The sequence below is a fragment of the Spea bombifrons genome, chromosome 12, assembly GCF_027358695.1.
Source record: "Spea bombifrons isolate aSpeBom1 chromosome 12, aSpeBom1.2.pri, whole genome shotgun sequence".
NCBI classification, from domain to species: Eukaryota; Metazoa; Chordata; class Amphibia; order Anura; family Pelobatidae; genus Spea; species Spea bombifrons.
Genome location: NC_071098.1, coordinates 16,116,653 through 16,135,470, shown reverse-complemented (window position 1 = coordinate 16,135,470; position 18,818 = coordinate 16,116,653). Strand labels below are relative to the sequence as shown.

General features: G+C 40.2%; 1 protein-coding gene across 16 annotated transcripts in view; it reads left to right on the top strand.

Annotated features, from left to right (window-relative positions):
- Positions 1 to 15,932, top strand: part of PHLDB1 (pleckstrin homology like domain family B member 1) — a 56,153-nt gene extending 40,221 nt beyond the window's left edge. For 3 of the 16 annotated variants that reach the window (XM_053451444.1, XM_053451435.1, XM_053451449.1), the window contains 20 exons: positions 438 to 575; positions 723 to 860; positions 2,926 to 3,054; positions 4,634 to 4,789; positions 5,101 to 5,211; positions 5,315 to 5,404; positions 6,209 to 6,310; positions 7,766 to 7,927; positions 8,212 to 8,370; positions 8,994 to 9,110; positions 9,215 to 9,317; positions 9,567 to 9,611; positions 10,320 to 10,596; positions 10,717 to 10,807; positions 11,091 to 11,237; positions 11,319 to 11,538; positions 11,816 to 11,901; positions 12,071 to 12,100; positions 14,815 to 14,853; positions 15,164 to 15,932. In XM_053451444.1, the coding sequence (XP_053307419.1) occupies positions 438 to 575; positions 723 to 860; positions 2,926 to 3,054; positions 4,634 to 4,789; positions 5,101 to 5,211; positions 5,315 to 5,404; positions 6,209 to 6,310; positions 7,766 to 7,927; positions 8,212 to 8,370; positions 8,994 to 9,110; positions 9,215 to 9,317; positions 9,567 to 9,611; positions 10,320 to 10,596; positions 10,717 to 10,807; positions 11,091 to 11,237; positions 11,319 to 11,538; positions 11,816 to 11,901; positions 12,071 to 12,100; positions 14,815 to 14,853; positions 15,164 to 15,304 (2,481 nt within the window). In that variant the 3' untranslated portion in view covers positions 15,305 to 15,932. The remainder of the gene's footprint in view (positions 1 to 437; positions 576 to 722; positions 861 to 2,925; positions 3,055 to 4,633; positions 4,790 to 5,100; positions 5,212 to 5,314; positions 5,405 to 6,208; positions 6,311 to 7,765; positions 7,928 to 8,211; positions 8,371 to 8,993; positions 9,111 to 9,214; positions 9,318 to 9,566; positions 9,612 to 10,319; positions 10,597 to 10,716; positions 10,808 to 11,090; positions 11,238 to 11,318; positions 11,539 to 11,815; positions 11,902 to 12,070; positions 12,101 to 14,814; positions 14,854 to 15,163) is intronic. The other 13 variants (XM_053451437.1, XM_053451436.1, XM_053451438.1 and 10 more) reach the window with 13 other exon arrangements.
- The last annotated feature ends 2,886 nt before the right edge of the window (positions 15,933 to 18,818 follow it).

Genomic DNA, 18,818 nt, shown 5'->3' with positions numbered 1-18,818 from the left:
ATGCTATCACACACACACTCATTCACAAACATTTAAATACTCATTCATTCCATACTTGTGCAAAAAGGTGAGATCTTACCATTAACTTGTAAAGAGGCAAGAGGATAGCCTCCTTTTTTTTATTCATATTCATTCAGGCTTTGTAGCTGCTGACTGGCATTGTGCACTGATAAGTATTCCTTATTTCTCAATATTGAATCACATAAAATCAATACACTGAACAAAATATAAGCTATAAGTACTTTTATCATAAATTAATGTATTAAAAAATATGATGCCATCAGTTGTCCTTTACGACTGAGACATTCAATTTGAACATCTGAATATAGAGTAGGATTACGGGTCGGTTTAAGTTGTAAATAGTGTGTAATGTTGCTATGAAGCACTTTTTCCTGTTTCAAGATTTAACTTGTCTTGCATACCTTGATCTTTCCTAGCAGGAGGATGGCGGACCAACAGATAACATGGACGTGCTGACCCTGGAGGAGCAGCGCAGACAGACGCTGAGCCGTGTAGACCAGCTGAAGAGCAGAGTGACTGAACTAGAGGGACAGCTCCAGGAGAGCGCTAGAGAGGTGAGCAACAGCAGCAACAAATGTATGGACCGTGATGTCTCTTGTTGGAGGAAGTATTGCGGGAGTTACTTTCCTAAGCATTAAGTCAGCGGTAAGGTTGGATATCCTCCAGAGTCTTTCAGACTCCTTTCTCCTCTCTGTTTACAGGCGGAAATGGAACATGCTCTCCTACAGGGAGAACGGGAAGCTGAGCTCTCCCAGCTGCAGCAAGAGCAGAGGATGGTTCAGCAGCTGCAGGACAGCCTGACCACTCTAGAGAACGACATCCAGAAAGAGAAGGAAAAGGTACCAAACATCTGATAGGACCATCTCAAACCCGATACCTTCACAACCAGCTCTATTCTGTTTCTGTCTCCCCCCCTTTCATTCTCAATATTTAAGGAAAGGTGTTTAGTTTATTTAATATATGTATTTGTATTTTAAATACCAAATTAGATTATCTGGGATAGCAGCTGTGGAATGCACCAGTTCAGTTTTAACCCCTTCATTGCCAGAGATGCTTGTGACTATTTATTTTCCTATTTAGAAATAGTGAAACTCCAACTCTGGCTCCTTGTTCTTGTCATGCTATTACGGTAGTGTTTATTGAACTTATATTTGTGTTAAATAGCTCATGGCAAATAGTAATGTTTGTTGGTTATTCACTTATGCTTACTAGCCAGTGGCCCCTGACGGTTTATAGTCCTGGGCAACTACCCCATTTAGCCTGTAAATTTCTGGAAAGTTTTCTAGTTCCAAATCTGGATTATACCTAAATAAGTGTTCTTGTATTTTACCGAAATGTATGTTACTAGTTAGACAAAATTATTTGTTTTATATATAGCGACATCATATTCCGTACTGCTGTATTCGGATGCTATAAAATTACATACGTAATGGTATATATTCTAATTAAGGCTGTGAAAGATGTCTGGATCGTTTAGACTGAAGGCTATTCATGACTCAAACTTCCATGGTAGTAGAACTTTGAAGGTCATTGAAGACATAAAATGCATTGACTACATTATAAACACCGTTCGAGGTGTAATATTGAGGATTCATGTTGTATAGTTCAGCTCTGCAGAATATATTGATGCTATATAAATAATAAGAGGCATAGTATGATCAGATTAGCTGCTGAAAGTGGTGATATATAAAATGATATGCATACCTGTGCTTATAAATAGAACAGGTGAATTGAATGTCTTATTGTATTTGTTAGCTATTCTATTGGTCAGACCTTAAGCCAATCAATTTGTTCTATTTGTTGTCATTAACCCCCAGCGCTAACGAAACTAATGCTCCCTTCCATTTGTCCATTATGCATGCTGTAAGACGCTGTGCTGTATATTAATGCCGGGAGGCCATGCAATGAATTCACCCACCTATTCATCAGTATAATGACTACTTTTTACTATGTTAAATTTTGCATACAAAATGTTCTGTATGATAACATTGAGTATATTTTGCTTGTTAACATTGTGATATGTGTAGAATATTTATATGTTGATGTTTTAAATCCCTCTTACTGTATACAGATGTATAGAAACAGAACTATAGTGTGTTCTGCTGTATAAAGCTCTTGAGTATCGACCCACTCATGCTGAACATATACAAACATATATACATAATATATACACACTGGTGGAATGAAATGTTTCATCCTCATGTCACACCTATGTATTTTAAAGCGTTAACCAGTATATGTTCTCCTTCAAGAAGGAGTGCTTGTCTTTCAAAACAAGATAAAAAAATGCCAAGGTGCAATTCTACCAATCTCCAAGTTTTAACTTTTCCATTGCGCGGCCCGGGTTTGCCCTTCCTTCAGGGGTGACTTGTGATGGCTGGCAAATCGTGATGCCTAGTGAAGTCATTGATGATGAAATATTTCAGTCCACCACAACTCCTAGTTAGGGCTTGAATCACTTTGTATTGGAATACAATCAGTATGTACAGTGATCTGTTGCAGCCCCCTGTGGCACTGAAGGGGTTAATTTTACTGGATATCTTAATGCTCTGCATTTTTTCTATGGCAATGACACAGTGTCTCATCCTTCTTTCGCCTTTTTTTCTATCATTCTTTTAAATTTTCCAGTCCATTATTACCCTTTTCTTTACATAATCTTTCATGACTTCCTCTTCTGTCCTGTTTTCTCCTCTTGGCTGACCCTTTCTCTCTTTTTTTTTTTTCTCTGTCTCTCTCTCTCTCTCTCTCTCACTCTCACTCTCTCACTCTCTCTCTCCTGTCTTCTGTGCCTTTTGCTTTTCTCTCTTTTTTAATTTTTTTACTTAATCTGCCTGTGCATGGCTGAGGTTACAGTGCTGTGTCCTGTTCCCCGTTTTGTCTTTTGGATACTCCCTCGGAATTTAGGCACGGGAAAAACTGGAGCAGCAGAGGATGGAAATGCAGAGCGTTCAGCTTTCTCACCGCGACCTGCAGAGGCAGCTCCATAACTGCCCCGAGGCTCTGCGGGAGCAGGTGCAGTGCCAGCTCCAACGGGTCAGTGTGCCACCAGCGGACACTCCCTGGCACAGCTATTTGTCACACACCACTCCTCATTACGCACATGTGTACATGCCTCAGTCTACGTCCAAACCTCTTACTCTCCGTACCTTCAGACTTCTTTCTCGATCTCACACATGCAGAGCTCCTGCTAACCACAAACTATTCTATTAGCACAAGGCTCTCTCATTTATAGACAGCTTTCTACACCATCGTACATTGAAAGCACTCTCCTTTTACACTCCATTTGCACGTTTATCCTCGTGCACAGCCTTTTAACTATCCAATACAGATATTTCCCTGCCATCATAAACAATGTTCTTTAGTTTCCCCAAATTATTGTTATATATGATCTGTTTGTTCATCATGGAGCTTATTGCTCTTATTAAACATTGCATTGCCTCCTCTATGCCCCATCAAACATAAACAGCTCCTTGTATCATAACTTCCCAGTACACAAAGACAACAACAACTACATCTTGCCCTCTGCCTGTGTTTCACCTTGCACACCCGCTGTGTATTTTGTCCACCAAATACACAAGTCTCATTCTCTGGGTGCGTGGGATTCTGCAGACAAAGCTTGTTCATATGTTGTATGTTGACTGATAACTGTCCCTTAACACTCACTAACCTCTTACCCAATGGGATTTGGTAAACCTGAGTATGTGTGTGTGTGATAAAACACTGCGTACTACACCAAAAGAGTTTCCTCATTCAACAATAAGAACAAATACTGTGTGTTAAATATGATGAATCAAAACAATCATCGTGTTTCAAAGATTCCGCTCTGCATTACGCCATTTTAAACATTTAAGTATGTATTTCTTCTGTTTCTCAATTGATATTGGTGTGTGTGTTTGGTATCTGTGGTGGTGTTAGCGTGTGTGACATCTGATTGTAATTTTTGCGGTATGGTCTACCATCCTGTGACTGGGAGAGGAATTGGTGTGGGATCATTGTTGGCGTTTAGGTTAATGGGAAGCCCTGTCAAATGACTCAGGAATACAGACATCAGACACGAACTGAGCGAATGCACGCTAACCATAGCATAGTGCACCCTACATTAAATGGGGCAGCATTGATATGTTTTTATGGTGTATAGACAAAGTCTAGTCTTAAGAATTTTACTTTTTGTAGTTGGTGGGAACGGCAAGAATGCCACATAGCCTACCCAAAATGGTCTGCTTGTTCTGACTCTCTAGATGTTAAATTGGATGTAATTTCCATACTGCCCTCAATCGCTACTTGGAAATATTTCCTATGAGACAGAACGCCTCCAACTCTTCTTTGTTGGCCATGTACGAACTGATTGTCTGTATTCTTTGACATCCTTGACAGTCTGCAGACTAGTGCTTGATGGCTCTCCTGTGGGTCTGGAACTCTGTACTCAAGCTTCTTATAGCTAGGTGAATGTTTTTTATGGTTAGTAACTTTAGTATCCTGCTGGGTATTTTATTCCATGGCTGGTGACTGTGCAGTATCGTTGTGTGGTTCTTGCTTTTATTTTGTGTGACTTGTATCACATGTGTTTTGGAGCCCCATCCTTGGCATCTAAATCTATTCTACGGCTGTCCAGGAAACTGAGCACCTGGATACCCAGATGAAACTGTTTGAGGATCTGGAGTTCCAGCAGCTAGAGAAGGAGAGCCGTTTGGAGGAAGAACGTGAGACCAGGACTCAACAATTATTACAGAGCAAGGGAGAGTGTCAGAGGAGCATAGCCCACAGGAAGGTGAGGGAGAAATACAATATTTACATGGCACATTGGCTTTTGGGTGTCATTCAGAAGGAGTAACCTTGTAGAATGTTTGAGGTGAGATTCATGGACATGACACTCTGGAGGAAGGGCAGAGCCTTAATAAAAAGACATTAAACAAAAAGGTGCAATGAGGAGATTAGAGGGTGTTTTCTTCTTTCCTATGTTGAAAAAAAGATATGTGGAACTTGGAATGGTGGCATATTGAGACATCTGTAAAAAGTAGGCATTATCCAAGTCTGTCACTCTGAAAGAGTTATATTACTAAATAATATTCTGTATAACAGGAGCGCTTGGCTGCTTTGGAGCTCCAGGCAAATCAGATCCGTATTCAGGCTGCACAGGATTCTGAACGTCTCGGGCAGGAAAGGAGTTCAGCACTACTGCAACTACACAAGGTAACCAGCGCTGTACTGATACATACTATTACTACACATATTAACATGAAATGGCACTTCAGATTCTTCTCCTTGCTTTAACCTATGACATTGTCTTATATAGGAAAAGGAGAAGTTGGTTCATTTGGAACGACGATACCAAGCTGTGACTGGGCGCCGGGGATTCTCCACTGGGTCTGCAGCTCTCAGAGAGGTGAAATCATAATTGCCACCACACAATAATTCCATCAGTTTTCTGGTCGTTGTCAAACCATTGCATTTTGTTAGAATGCCATGCCAAAGGAGTACCTGACATTCACCCTCTAATCAAGCATTCAGGGTTCGTATGTCTACCTACACAGACAAGGGCTTCGGTAATACTTTAACCAAACTGTATAATTCATTTAGGAAGGAAGGGGGTTTTTTTTTTTCGAAAAAAGGTTGTGACATTTTTCCCAAATGATAAATTGAATTGTGTGGAGGCCACAAAAAAATTGATTGCAAATGAACTGGAGTAATGGTGAAGGGGAAGATTTTGACATAATTCCCAAACTGCAGATGCATTCTTACTAATTGACCTCTACACAGGACATCTTGAAGGCTAATGACTGCTTATTGTCCCAAACTGATGCTGCTTGCAATCCTGCAAATGGGATTTATTCACTAAAATCAGTGTGGAGTTACATTGCAGTAACATTACATTTTTACATTTCTTTGTTACTCCTATATAAGCTGTTTAGTGAATAGCCTTTGGTGCCTGTTACTATTAACTACTTGCTGCAGACTTAAAATCTGCACGGCTCCAAGTGTAAGATGTTGAGTGCTGTATGGGTTGGTGTATGTTGTGTGAATTTGTGTTGCTTTCTGGCTGCTGCTTAAATTGAAAAAAAGCCTGATGCATATTTCTATCCATCTCTCTTTCTTTTATTCTCTCTCTGTGTATGTCTCATTCTCTCTCTCTGTCCCTCTCTCTCTCTCTCTTTATCTGCCTTTGGCTTACCCCTTAACTTGCTTCCAGGAATACCTGTGCCTCTCTGACGTTCTGCGCTTGTACAGCTCTTCACCTCTTGTTCCTGCACACCCTTCCCTTTCTTCTGCAAATCTTACTGCTGACTCTGAGGTACACTTCTCATTCCTCCCACAAAATGGTCTGTCAGTACCTAGACAGAAACAGCTAGAAAACACTGTATGTACAGTGGCAAGAAATGTAGATGAACCCGTTGTAATTTCCAGCATATACATTTGTCTTGATATATGATATGATCTTCATCTAACTTACAATAATGGACAAACAATCTGTTTTAACCCTTAAAGTATTGTATTGTCCTTGTCCATATTGAATACATCATTCAAACATTGGCAATGTGGGTTGGGTGTTGGATGCTGATGTGAACCATGCCTCACAACAAAGACATTTTTTCAAATCAACAATCTGCTAGAAAGGGTTAGAAATTAATCTCGAGGAGTTTACATATTCACAAGTCCACAGCCAGACAAATTGTTCATAAATGGAGACAGTTTGGTACTGTGGCTTCTCTCCCCTGAAGAGGACCCCAGCCAAGATGTCTCCAAGGGCACAACACAGAATGCTCAATGAGGTAAAAAAGAACCCTAGAGTAACAGCTAAAGGTTTGAAGGAATCATTGGGACTGGATAACGTCTCTGTTAATGAGTCTATCATGTGCAGACAGTGACAGAGGAAGTCACTGCTCTCCAATTTTAAGTCACTGTTAGCCTAAAGTTTGCTAAAGAGCACCTTGACACTCCACAATGCTCCTGGAAAATATTTTGTGGATTGAAGAAACTAAGGTTGAATTGTTTGGGAAGAACACACAGTACGGTGGAGGGAGCATCATGATTTAGGGCTGCTTTGCTGTCTCGGGGCCTTTACAGCTTATAAAGGTATCATACAGGATAATGTCAGGATTGCTGTTAGCCTGCTGAAGCTCCGTAGAAGTTGTGTAACATGGCCAATGACCCTAAACATCAAAGTACATCTACTACAGAATGATTTCAAAAAATAAAATCCTTAGAATATGTCTGAGCTTAAGCAGCTCTGTGAGGAGGAATGGTGGAAGTGATTGTTTGAGGTAATTGCAGCCAGAAGATGTTTGACCAGTCATTAAATCCAAGGGTTCACTTAGTTTTTCCTCCGGCGCTGTGAATGTTGAATTAAAACATGACACATTATCATTGTCTGTGTGTTTTGTTTAAGTACATCGTGTTTGTCTATACTTGTGATCTGGACCTTAAAGTGGGTCTGTCATTTTTCCTAAATCCTGCATTCACAATAAAGCCAGAATCTCCAGCTCTGCTAGCAGAATATATGTTATTAGGAAACAGCCTCTTAGGTCCAGAGTATTATGGCTATTACTAGAGATCATCACTAGTCATTCAGGGTTTGTTTATTTTTATGTGAAATTCTCACTAGATGAAATTTTTTTCTTAAATCTGAGTTTTATTTCATTGTATTTTGGTAATGTATTCTGTATTAGGGAAAAAATAGATTGGCTCTTTTTCCTTTATGTAATGCTGTTGCCATTATTTGAATCACAGCCAGATTATCTCCTCCTAGTATATCACTTTAGACCAGCTACATGATATCCTGGAGGCCATGCCTGCTGGCCCGGCCACCTCCAACACCGGTGCAGATTCTACCTCTTGTGCCGTTTCCCCAGAGGGTCTACTCGCTGTTCATCTCTCCTCTCCATCCTCCTCTCCCTCCACCTCTCTGGAGGTTTGTCCACTCCATCTCCGCTTTTTATTATTTTAATCTTTATGGTTTGCCTTTTACCTTTCTCATTTAATCTATATCTTTTTTTATGCATTTTATTTATTATTTTTGTTCTTTGCTATCAGTCTTTATCATGCATATTTGGTATATATAATTACCTTTATATTCTATTCTATATATTTTTTGCATTACTTTTTATTATTTCTCTCTCTGTATCTCAGCATATTCAATGTCACTCTGTCTCAATCTCTTCCACTGCTTTTCTTCCCCGTGTACCTCTTTTGTAGGTGGATTCTCCACCTTCTGAGTGTCTCCCCGTAGCTCCCGTTCCTGATTCAGAGACTTGTTACACGGAAACTGTGTCCATCCCTTCTTCCTCCTCTTCTCCTCCTTCTTCCCCTCCTCCTCTCCCTGCCAAAGTTTACTCGTCCCGTAAAACCCTGCAGGTAATCGGTTGTGTGCCCCACACCCTTTCCCAATGGCAATTATTAATGAGTATACAATACATGCGTTATAACTTAGAAATGGCTACATTCCTGCATATGGCATGGAGCAAGATGGGCCACAATGTATGGCACAAAGTAATGGTGAATGGATGTGTGTCGGTACACGGGATGATGCATCATGTTTACACGTTGTATCCCAAGCAGGGGGTAGCATGCCAAAGAAAGACATGCTGGGATATATAGTATGTTTAGAGGGCGATAATGCATTATTTAAAAGCACCTGCTCTTACAGTGTTCAATAACAAGTGTAATGGTTTATTCAATCCGATGCTGGCTGCTGTGAGCTGAAAGTAGTTGTGTATTACGTCGGTCTTACCTCGGTGACTGCATACTGTGAAAGAGGCTACAATTAACACGATCTGCTTAGTGAATTGAAATGTTTAATTTCACCTGCAGTTAAGTAAATAGGTCCTTAGTGTGTGTGCACACAGCATGTATATGTATTCATCTGTGCATGTGTGTGTATATATATATGTATATATATATAATACACATTGTCTATTTTTTGTTGTTATTTTCCTTCTAAAATACCTAAATTTGGCTCTCTGTTTCTCTCGCTTTAGATTTCACGCTCCCGGACAGAAATTGAAGGTGGAGGCACACTTCCGCGCATGAAAACATTGTCTCCTGCTTCTTCTCACTTCTCAGTCGCCACACTTGGAAGAAGTGTATCCCCAAAGGTAGGTGGAGACTATTCAGATATACTAACTTGTATTTCATGTATGCAAAAGAATCCAGTTCTACAGTGTCTGGATTATTGAGTACCTGCTTTCTTCTTTCCCAGAGTGCACCTCTGTCACAGAACGGCTCCGGCAGCCTTTCTCGTGGGCTTGCAGTTACTCTACAGGACATTCAGAGCAAGAGACAGCTCGCGTTACAGCAAAAAGGTGAGGGGTCCTCGGTGCCATGTCACAGATCTGCTCATAGCTGCCGGAAGTCCTAACATTACCCTCATTGGTTTTTGTGCACCTTTCATTTAAAGTGTGTCGCTCTCACTATTCTCCTTGCACACACCAAAAATTATTTTGGTAATCCCTTTTTTTTATTTGTTTTACCGTGACTTCCTCCCTGCCCTGTTGTAATGTGTGCCACGCGTTCAGTCCATGTCTCAAATATCCCTGTGTGTGTCTCTCTAGCAGATGATCTGAACAGAGAGGAGTCTCTTCCATCTGATGTCACAGGTAGCCAGGCAGCTTGCTGTGTGATACCTCTCCTGCATGTCACTCATGGGGCATCATTGTAGATTATGATGGCCAATCCCTTTTTCTTTATAAATATGAGGATTTAGCGAAAAGAGTGCCGGGATGCCTCTGCTGCATGGTTTAATGTAGGCTTGGTTTGTAAATGCCCCATTATAAAGAAGTGACCAGTTTTAGTTTGGATGATCTACTTTATAGAACAATGCAAAAGATTGTGTAACAGAGAAAAGGTGAATTAAAGATGGAAGGATGTAATGTTACTGTGTGGGCCGCGGCGTCAGCATTTTTTCTTACATATTAGTTGTACGTATGAGTGTTCTTCGTGACTGTGAATTAGCAAGTTTGACTCTTTAAGAACAGTTACCTTACTGTCCCGTTTGTAGGCGACACACCTGATTTAAGGGTTAAATTCAAAGACAGGGCGTTCCTATAATATGGATAACATGGGAGCGAGTATGTTCCCACCTCTCTACTGAAGGCAATGTTGCATTTTCTTTATTGGTCCTATCATGGCAATGATGAGCACCAAAACCCCTTTAATAAGCGTCCTGATTGGTCCTGGATATTAATGCACTGGTTCTCCGTACAAGGCAAGAAACGTGAAACATTTTTACATTGTTCTGCATGCCTTTTTATCTCAACAAGGTAGTGAGCATTTCAAACATGGTAGTAACAAACAGTCTTTTGCAGGCCAGCAAGTTATAGAGGAGCAGCGCCGGCGCCTTGCAGAGTTGAAACAGCGTGCAGCTGTTGAGGCCCACTCTCAGTGGGAGTCACTTCACGCGGTGCCCCATCAAGCATACCCACCCATCATGCACCACTCTATTCTACACCACCAGAGAAACCTTCATTCACGAGATGATGATCCCACGCATGGCTATGATACCCTAAGCCTGGAGAGTTCCGACAGTCTAGACACCAGTGTATCCACTGGGAATTCTGCATGTTCGCCGGATAACATGTCAAGGTGAGATTGCGTCCTGTATTTCTCAGTCTCCATCTGAACCCCTCTTGTCGGCTTCACGTGCTCTGTCATGATAATGTGCTCTCAGCCTTCATCTTCTCTCCTTACTCTTATTCTTGGCAGTGCGAGTGGTTTGGATATGCTGAAGATCGAGGAGATGGAGAGAATGCTCCTTGAAGCTCATGCTGAGAGAGCGCGACTTGTAGAGTCCAGGGTGAGTTATAATACAGATGATGGCTTAAACCTGCTGTGTACTGGGCACCAGTTTCATGCACACACTGCTACTTATTTATTTGTACGTTTACCTTGCTGTTGCTGAATATTTACTTGGGTTATGCAGTTCATTTGTTTATTTTTGGTTTGTTTGAGGAAAGTATTGCATTATTACAAGGTTTAGGGGGCTTGAAATGTCCGTTAATTTTGTTAAAAAAAAATGAGATTATTTAATACTTTAATGCACAGTATATTTTTTTAACTGAACTTTGATATTTTCCCAGGAGCGTGAAGTAGAAGTCCGCCGGAAAGCACTGGAAGATGAGAGGAGGAGGAGAGAAGAGCTGGAAAGACGTCTGCAAAACGAGACAGCGCATCGGCAAAGGCTGGTGGATAAAGAAGTGAAGATGAGAGAGAAAAATTTCTCACAGGTTTGAATACTCTGGCCAAACGTGTCGCAGTTAGAGTCCCTTGTGTTAACTTAAACTAACAATCCTTTTCACATCCATCAGGCTCGTCCTCTGACCCGCTACCTTCCTATCCGGAAGGAAGATTTTGACCTTCGTTCTCACATTGAGTCTTCAGGCCATGCAGTTGACGCATGTCCTCACATCATCTTGAATGAGAAGATGTGCCGTGGCTTTCTGACCAAGATGGGTGGCAAGATCAAATCATGGAAGAAACGTTGGTTTGTGTTTGATCGTCTTAAACGCACCCTGTCCTACTATGTTGGTAAGCCGTCTGAAAACTGGGGTTACATGTGTTGCCTAAAAAAATGGATAAGCTGCAAGTAAAGTGTTGAGAAGGTCTTGTCTCAACCTACAGCTCATTTTACATTTTATACTCCTTGTTCTATGAAGCTGTACAACTATTTATCTCTTAGGTTCCCTAAATTATCAGTTTATTAATTTAATGTGTAGTTCTAATTATTATTGATTTGGAATTATTATATTCCACTATATATATATCAGACATCTCACTTGACAATGACATCTGTTTCTCTGTACAGATAAACATGAGGCAAAGCTGAAAGGTGTTATCTACTTCCAAGCAATAGAGGAAGTTTACTATGACCACCTGAGGAGTGCAGCCAAGGTGGGTTCCTTTTGTGTACCAGAGTCTCCCTTTAGCCCCCCCAGTCTGCCGTTCCACCCTGTCTTCAACCCCAACACATTCTCACTCCATTCCATCTGCTTTCCCTCTTCCTACTTCGTTCTTCACTGTTTCCATTTCACTGAGATGACTTCTCTTCCTTCACTCACAGAAAGGAATTTTTAATCTCAGCCTGGCATCTGTACGTATACCAGATACCACGTCCATCCCTAACCCGACTACTTACATTCGTTACTGAACTGCCCCGTGGCTTTTAAAACACTACAGGACTGTTATTAATCCAAGACGTGTTCTTTACAGAGAATAACCTGCCTCTAAATACACTCTGCTTATTTGGGTGTTTTTATTTAACAGCATGTGCTGCTTGGTATAATTAACCATGTGCCTACAAAGCCGAAGATTAAGATCACATACTGATTTACATGGCATTTGTGTGTGTACAAGGGATATTGTCTCTTCCATTTACTAAGTCACAAAGCAGTGTACGTGCTCTACAACGGTGATCACTCATGGCTTGGAACCGGCGATGGTGCTGGGTTGTTAGTCTTCTAGTTGTCATTCTGGTCAGCCAACTATGATTTACCCGAATAGAATGCCCAGATGTCCATTCCAGTAGAACAGTTATGTTCATGACCGTAGCTTATTATTTCTCTATTGTACAGTGAGCAAACCAACTTTGAGTATTGAGTATTTTATTATTTGAATTTTTAAAAACATCAATACGTATGATCCCTGCGGTTCCTCAGACGTTGGCCAAAGTGTCTACTCTGCAGCCCTGAATGCCAGACACATGTATTTACTTCTATTGATCCCAATCAGTCCTTTTGGTGATGCTTTAGAACCTTCTTCAATTAAGAACGATTACAATAACTACATAGACAATAACGTGCCAATGGTAACAATCCATCTTCAAGGTGCTGGTATGAAACTTTTTATTGCCTTGCATTTAACATTGGCTTCGTGTTCATTCGCGAATGTCCTTTCCTGTCTGTATTTATCACTCCGGTGTTCTCATACCTGGTTCTGACCATAGTCTGTTTCGTGCAGTTTTTTCGTTTTTGTCTACATGTTTGAAGCTTTATTTGCCTAATGGTGATTCCACAATCCTAAAGTCAAAAGAAAAAAAATTCAAATCATTGTACTTTACAAGGATTATTCAAATCCAGTTCTTAAGAGCCGTGAACAAATGACATGGATAAGTGATAAGTAGAGGAAGGCTTAGGAACATGAATTTGTCATCACATAAATCCACCCCTAAAGTATAGACTAACTAACTATATTATATAGATTATCTATACGTTATCTATATATTATATATATTCCAGTTAATCATTAAATAGACACTCCAGCCATCATATGTGCTTTTGGTCGAACGCATCTCCCTGCATGTGATATTCTCTCCTCTAGTCGGCGCCGTCTCTGCAAATGCGGTGCGTAGGGGCCTTTGTGCATATGTGGAAATACCCCCCCACACACATTGATTTCAATTGACTTCAGGTAGCCAATCAGTGGCAAAAATAGCGGAGGAGGAGGGGCAGCCTTTTCTGTATCAGATAAGTGCTTCATTTTTATTTAGATATTTATTTTGGAAGAATTCACGAGAAAGCGGGGGTGTCAGGGATATCGGTGTCCTTTTAAATTACACAGCTATTCTATAAAAGTAAAAAAATTATACTTGGGTATCAAGATCTAACCGTTAAACTATATACTTTTATTACTGGCACTGTATGAACCAGGTATAAAATATATATTTTCCAAACGTTTTTGGTGTTGTTGCATTGTATGCGCTGTTGACTTGGCATTCCTGTTGTAGGTTGTCATTTGATATTTTTGTCCTGCTACTCCATGTAATATACGGTACTGATTTTTCTGGTTCTGCTTGTTAAAACATCCATACATTAATTTCACATCTAAGTCCCAAGCATCCTTCTTATGGTTTAGACGTGGACCCGCATACCATTAAAAAAAAACACAAATAATGTTAACAAAATTGTTTTTTTTTTTTTTCTTTAATCCAGTATTTCCCCCACGGTAAAGTTAGATTTCAGTATAGAGTAGGTGTTTAAGACGACTGGCTGTATGTATAGCAAATATTTTAGCATATTGTGTTATATGAAGCCTTCCTGGCTTCCAAAAGTTAGTTGCTATTAACGTTTTCCATGTAGGTGAGGGATTCTTCGCTCCTGCCAATGCATTTATTTCATTTCCAGGGAGGGAAAGGGGGTCTTGTAATAAACGATAACTGGGGCCACTTCGCACACAGAGGTTATGAATGGTTATGAAGTCTTTACAGTTAGATCTATGGTGGGGGTGCAGACTGATAACATCGCTCAGTTCCCTTTTTAATCATGGATGCCAAGCTGGTTTTTGGGTATTAACGCTTGCATGAAACCGCTGGTGCATGAAACAGAGCTTTTACGGCCACAAACTACTCTTCGTTCTTGTACTGTCTGAGGCGGACGGAGGGGCTGTAGCCCATGGACCTTTCTTTTTATTGCATTGTGTCATGCATGTATACGTTGTATGAAGGCTCACTACAGACTGCGGTGTCTGTTTATCGCTGCACAGGTCTGCTATGCATGAGTGTTCTGTAATTGGATTTACATGACATTTATCATGATTATTTTTCTTTACCCAGTAGGTAGCATTCAGTTTGTGCGTTATATGTAGCATACGTGTGTATGTTCCTGTCTGGTCTATCTGCTTGTCCCTTTCGAGTTGTGTCTCAGGCTATTTTCTATGTATACGGATGCCCTGTGTGGCTCTTTTCTGCATGCCTCCGGTTTTGCATTGGGATTGTTTTGCTACGTGAGATTGTGTATTATGTCCGTCTCGCCCCGAATCCGTTATAATCCCGCTTTCATTTGTACTGAATGAATCTCTTGTCCCCTGTAGCAGATATCCGATTTTCTCTCTGTGCCCCTGTGGAAGGAGGTGGGTGAGACTGAGAGTATTCTGTGTTTGCGTGCCGCATGTCAGCTCTGTCCCGCGTCATTATAAAGGATTACGTTTCTGCGGCAGGGATAATCTACTGTAGATTTGCTTAGATTTCATTTTTAAAATGTATTTTTAACAGTTACGAGAAAGCATGAACCCAGTGAGCAAGGGACATTTTTAGCAGATTGGACCCATTTCAGATAATAAAAGGGTGAACAAATTAACGGGGGGGAATGATGGCTTGTGGAGTCACCACGTTTGATTTTTTTAAAATTAAATATGTGTTTTTCTTGTTTCTCCAATATAGAGTCCCAACCCGGCGCTTACGTTCTGCGTCAAGACGCACGACCGGCTGTATTACATGGTAGCTCCGTCGCCCGAAGCCATGAGGATTTGGATGGATGTTATTGTGACTGGGGCTGAGGGTTACACACAGTTCATGAATTAATGCCCGCTCTACCTGTATTCCCCAAACCTACAGACCCCTGTTTCTCTTGCTGCTCAGGAACCACGGGGAAACACATTATTTTTCAGTGTTATAAGAATACATGTATCACTTTGCAGCGTGGCAGATGCCGGACGCAGGTTTATGGACTCCGCTGCCACTGTTGAAAGCCCTAATAATTTAACCTGTAGGCTTTGCGCTGGTAACTAAGCCGTACTGTCTGATTTTATATACTGGCACTGGTAACCTTGTACTATTATCCCTTTTACAGGATTCAGAGTATTAAATATGTTTTGTTTTTAATGTTTTACGTGCCGTACTAGACAATTATTTTCTTTTTGATGTTTAATCTATGGTCTTTGTTTTTTTTTATGACGTGCTGATCATGCAGCAAATCTATTACAACTATAGAACCAGTTATAAGTACATAATATATATATATATATTGTTTGTTCTTTTAATTCAGGTATTTACTGCCTTATTGTGCCCCTTCCACATAGTTGCTGTGTAGGTGAGGTGGCCTCTGCTATAATGCACCTCCGGCATGGAGGGACCCTCGTCGGATTGACCACAATACCGCCTGTGCCTTTATATCTTATTCTGTTGGAAATAAAACATTTATCTGTTTGTATATCCATCTGTTACAGTAATACTGAGTTCAAAGTCTTTCTGAAAATTCAAAGAGATTAATTGGGAAAGAATGACCTAATTGTATGCAAGCTGACCACATCAATGTTTTCCTTATGGAGGAGGAGGAACGCAGGCTTGTTTTATAGAGTTTGTGAGTTGGGATTATTATATATCATGGTAATATAGCATCCCCCGAACCTCTTTCCTGTACACCTCTCCCTCCTAGTGTGTATCTTCGGCTGATTATATAAATGACTTATGTTGTATATCTACCTGATTCCCTCTCTCTATAATATATATGAATTTATATATAATGTATCCACAGTGTGTGTGTCAGATCAACTTAATTATTTGTCATTGTGTATATTTTTTTGCTATATTTTTATACACATACATATAAGAAACCTTTTCTGGATCGTAAGTGAATGTGGCTTGCGTATGAAGGCAGTGAAGAAACTAAACTGAAGGAATGGAATAAGTTAATGTGTTTTAAAGGGGCAGTAATGCACGGGCATTGAAAGCTTTCATTTATGCAACCCCAGTGTGTTCTGTCCTAGTGACAGGTTATGGCGCCGAACCCCGCTGTGCCAGGCACATTTTAGCCTCTTATACACGTTGTAGGCTATTTCACTTTAAGCAGCTGTCATGTAAAAATATTTTATTAAGGGACACTGCAGTAAATTGAACAGGTCTTAAAGAAAACCTAGGGCCACTGAGTTAAATTTAAAGGGGGAAACAAGAATACTTACTGGGACACATAATCTAGTAACAAGCACTAATTCTCACACAAGCAAACGGTACTCTAAATGTCCTTATGGAGAACGCTATCGGTTTAAGATCACAGCCTGTCTAAAGACATCAAAGCAAACCTCTTGGTAGCCAACTCAGATCGATGTCACTAGCTGTAAACGTGTTCAGATCACCTTGATTTCAACGTAAGCTGATGCAACACGAATACAACATTTACATATATATATTTAAGAACCTAAGCATGTCATGATTTACAACTGTTTTTCATACATATGTGAGTGGTAATATAAATGTGTGTATATATGATATACATTTATAATGGAATTCTCTTATTTTTTCATGATAGATAACTGGTAAAATAACATCTGAATAAGAACAAAAACAGCAATTTAGGTAAGAAAAGAAAAACTATAGTTTAAAGGGAACTTGTGGAAGACAAGCCTGGACTCTCCTGTCAGCAGGAGTCCGCATCACATTGAGCGCCGGTACACCTTCAGTGTCTGAGTGCCTGATTGCTTGATTGGGCATTCCCTTCCAGTAGATGGCAATACTGACACTTGCAGGAAGGATTGAACAGAGGAGTAGTGACCCAGGAGGTTCTATCCAGACCCTACTTGGACCTCTGATCACTCCTGCTGGCTTTTCAGGTACTGTGATCATTAAGTAGGGCTGTGGAGCCCTGTTTCCGGATCACAATGTCATCAGTACAGGGGAGATCAAAGGGAGAAAGAAGATTTAAACCCTTCTGTACCAGTAGAGCTCTCTTTTGAAAGCACGCAAATTCTCAAATATTCAAGTGCTAGTATGTAAATACATATACTAAAATAAAATTAAAAAAATACTACACTGTAGGTGCCACTACTGAGCAACGCAATGTATTTTTTGCAACATCCCCTGATTATACCGTGCATACAGTTTAAGTTCTAAAGGGCCACATGCATCAGTTACATATTACTGTATAGCACACTGTTTTTAATACTACCTGCTTAAGGATTTGGGGGCAGTGAAGGTTCAATATACTGTGTGTGTGTATGTGTATATATATATGTGTGTGTATATATATATATATATATATATATATATATATATATATATAATATTATATATTTTTTTACTAGTGCTAGAGCAATACGATTTTTACAAAAAATATTTATTTTATATCGCAAGAGTGGACTAAGATTTTACATCTTATGGATGCCTGTGATGTCATGTGATATCACTTGGCTAACTATATCGTTTTTCTTTCTTAAAGTACGTTGGTGGCTGAGTCTGTCCTTTTAAAGAGCTTTAGGTGGATGTCAGCATCACCATCTACTGGAAAGGAATGCCCAATAGCGTGATCGGAGATTCGTTATATATCAGTGCACTACATGGTTTCTGCACTACATGTGTGTCCCATTTCTGTTTCATTTCCTATGATATGGCACCAGAAATGTTGTGCATCGTAACGCCATCCTAGTGAATCAGTAAGTCTTCCCTTACAAGCAGGGTGATTTCTGGTACTGGAGTGTTGGTGCTCTTTAAAGTTGAAGCACCACACTTCTAAAATCTTTCAAAGATTGAATAAAACCAGATCATATGATCTCATTCACATGTTGGTATCCAATTATTGCCCAATTATTCATAAAGGAAAATAAAAGGACATCATCGTATTACCTATTTAAAACAAAATCAGTTGAAGCTGGTCATCCGGTGTGCCAAAATGGGCAAAGGAAAGAAGACATTCGGTGTGTATTCATAAGGGAAGAAACTCAACCTACCAAAAACATTGCAGAAGGAAACCGCCCGTGGCTCTATGCATTTCGTAACCTCCAAGATATCACACGCTGCCGAAATCGCAGGGTTCCTCAACGCTTTTTGCATCCATCCTAGACTGTAAGCTTGCCAGCAGGGCCCCCTTTGCCTAATTTGTTGGTTTCTGAGTTCTCGTTTTGTCATACCCTCTGAATGTATGTGCTGTAAGAAGTGCTGCGTAAATTGTCGGTGCTATAAAAATAATGTCATGAAAAATGTGGCTAAAAGCCTTTCTGTTAGAGGAAATGTATCGCAAAACTAATGTATGTACTCTAGAGTCATATCAATAACCTTCCTAAGGGGTAAACGGCAGCAGCAATCGACCTTTTGGTGCGTGTTCCTT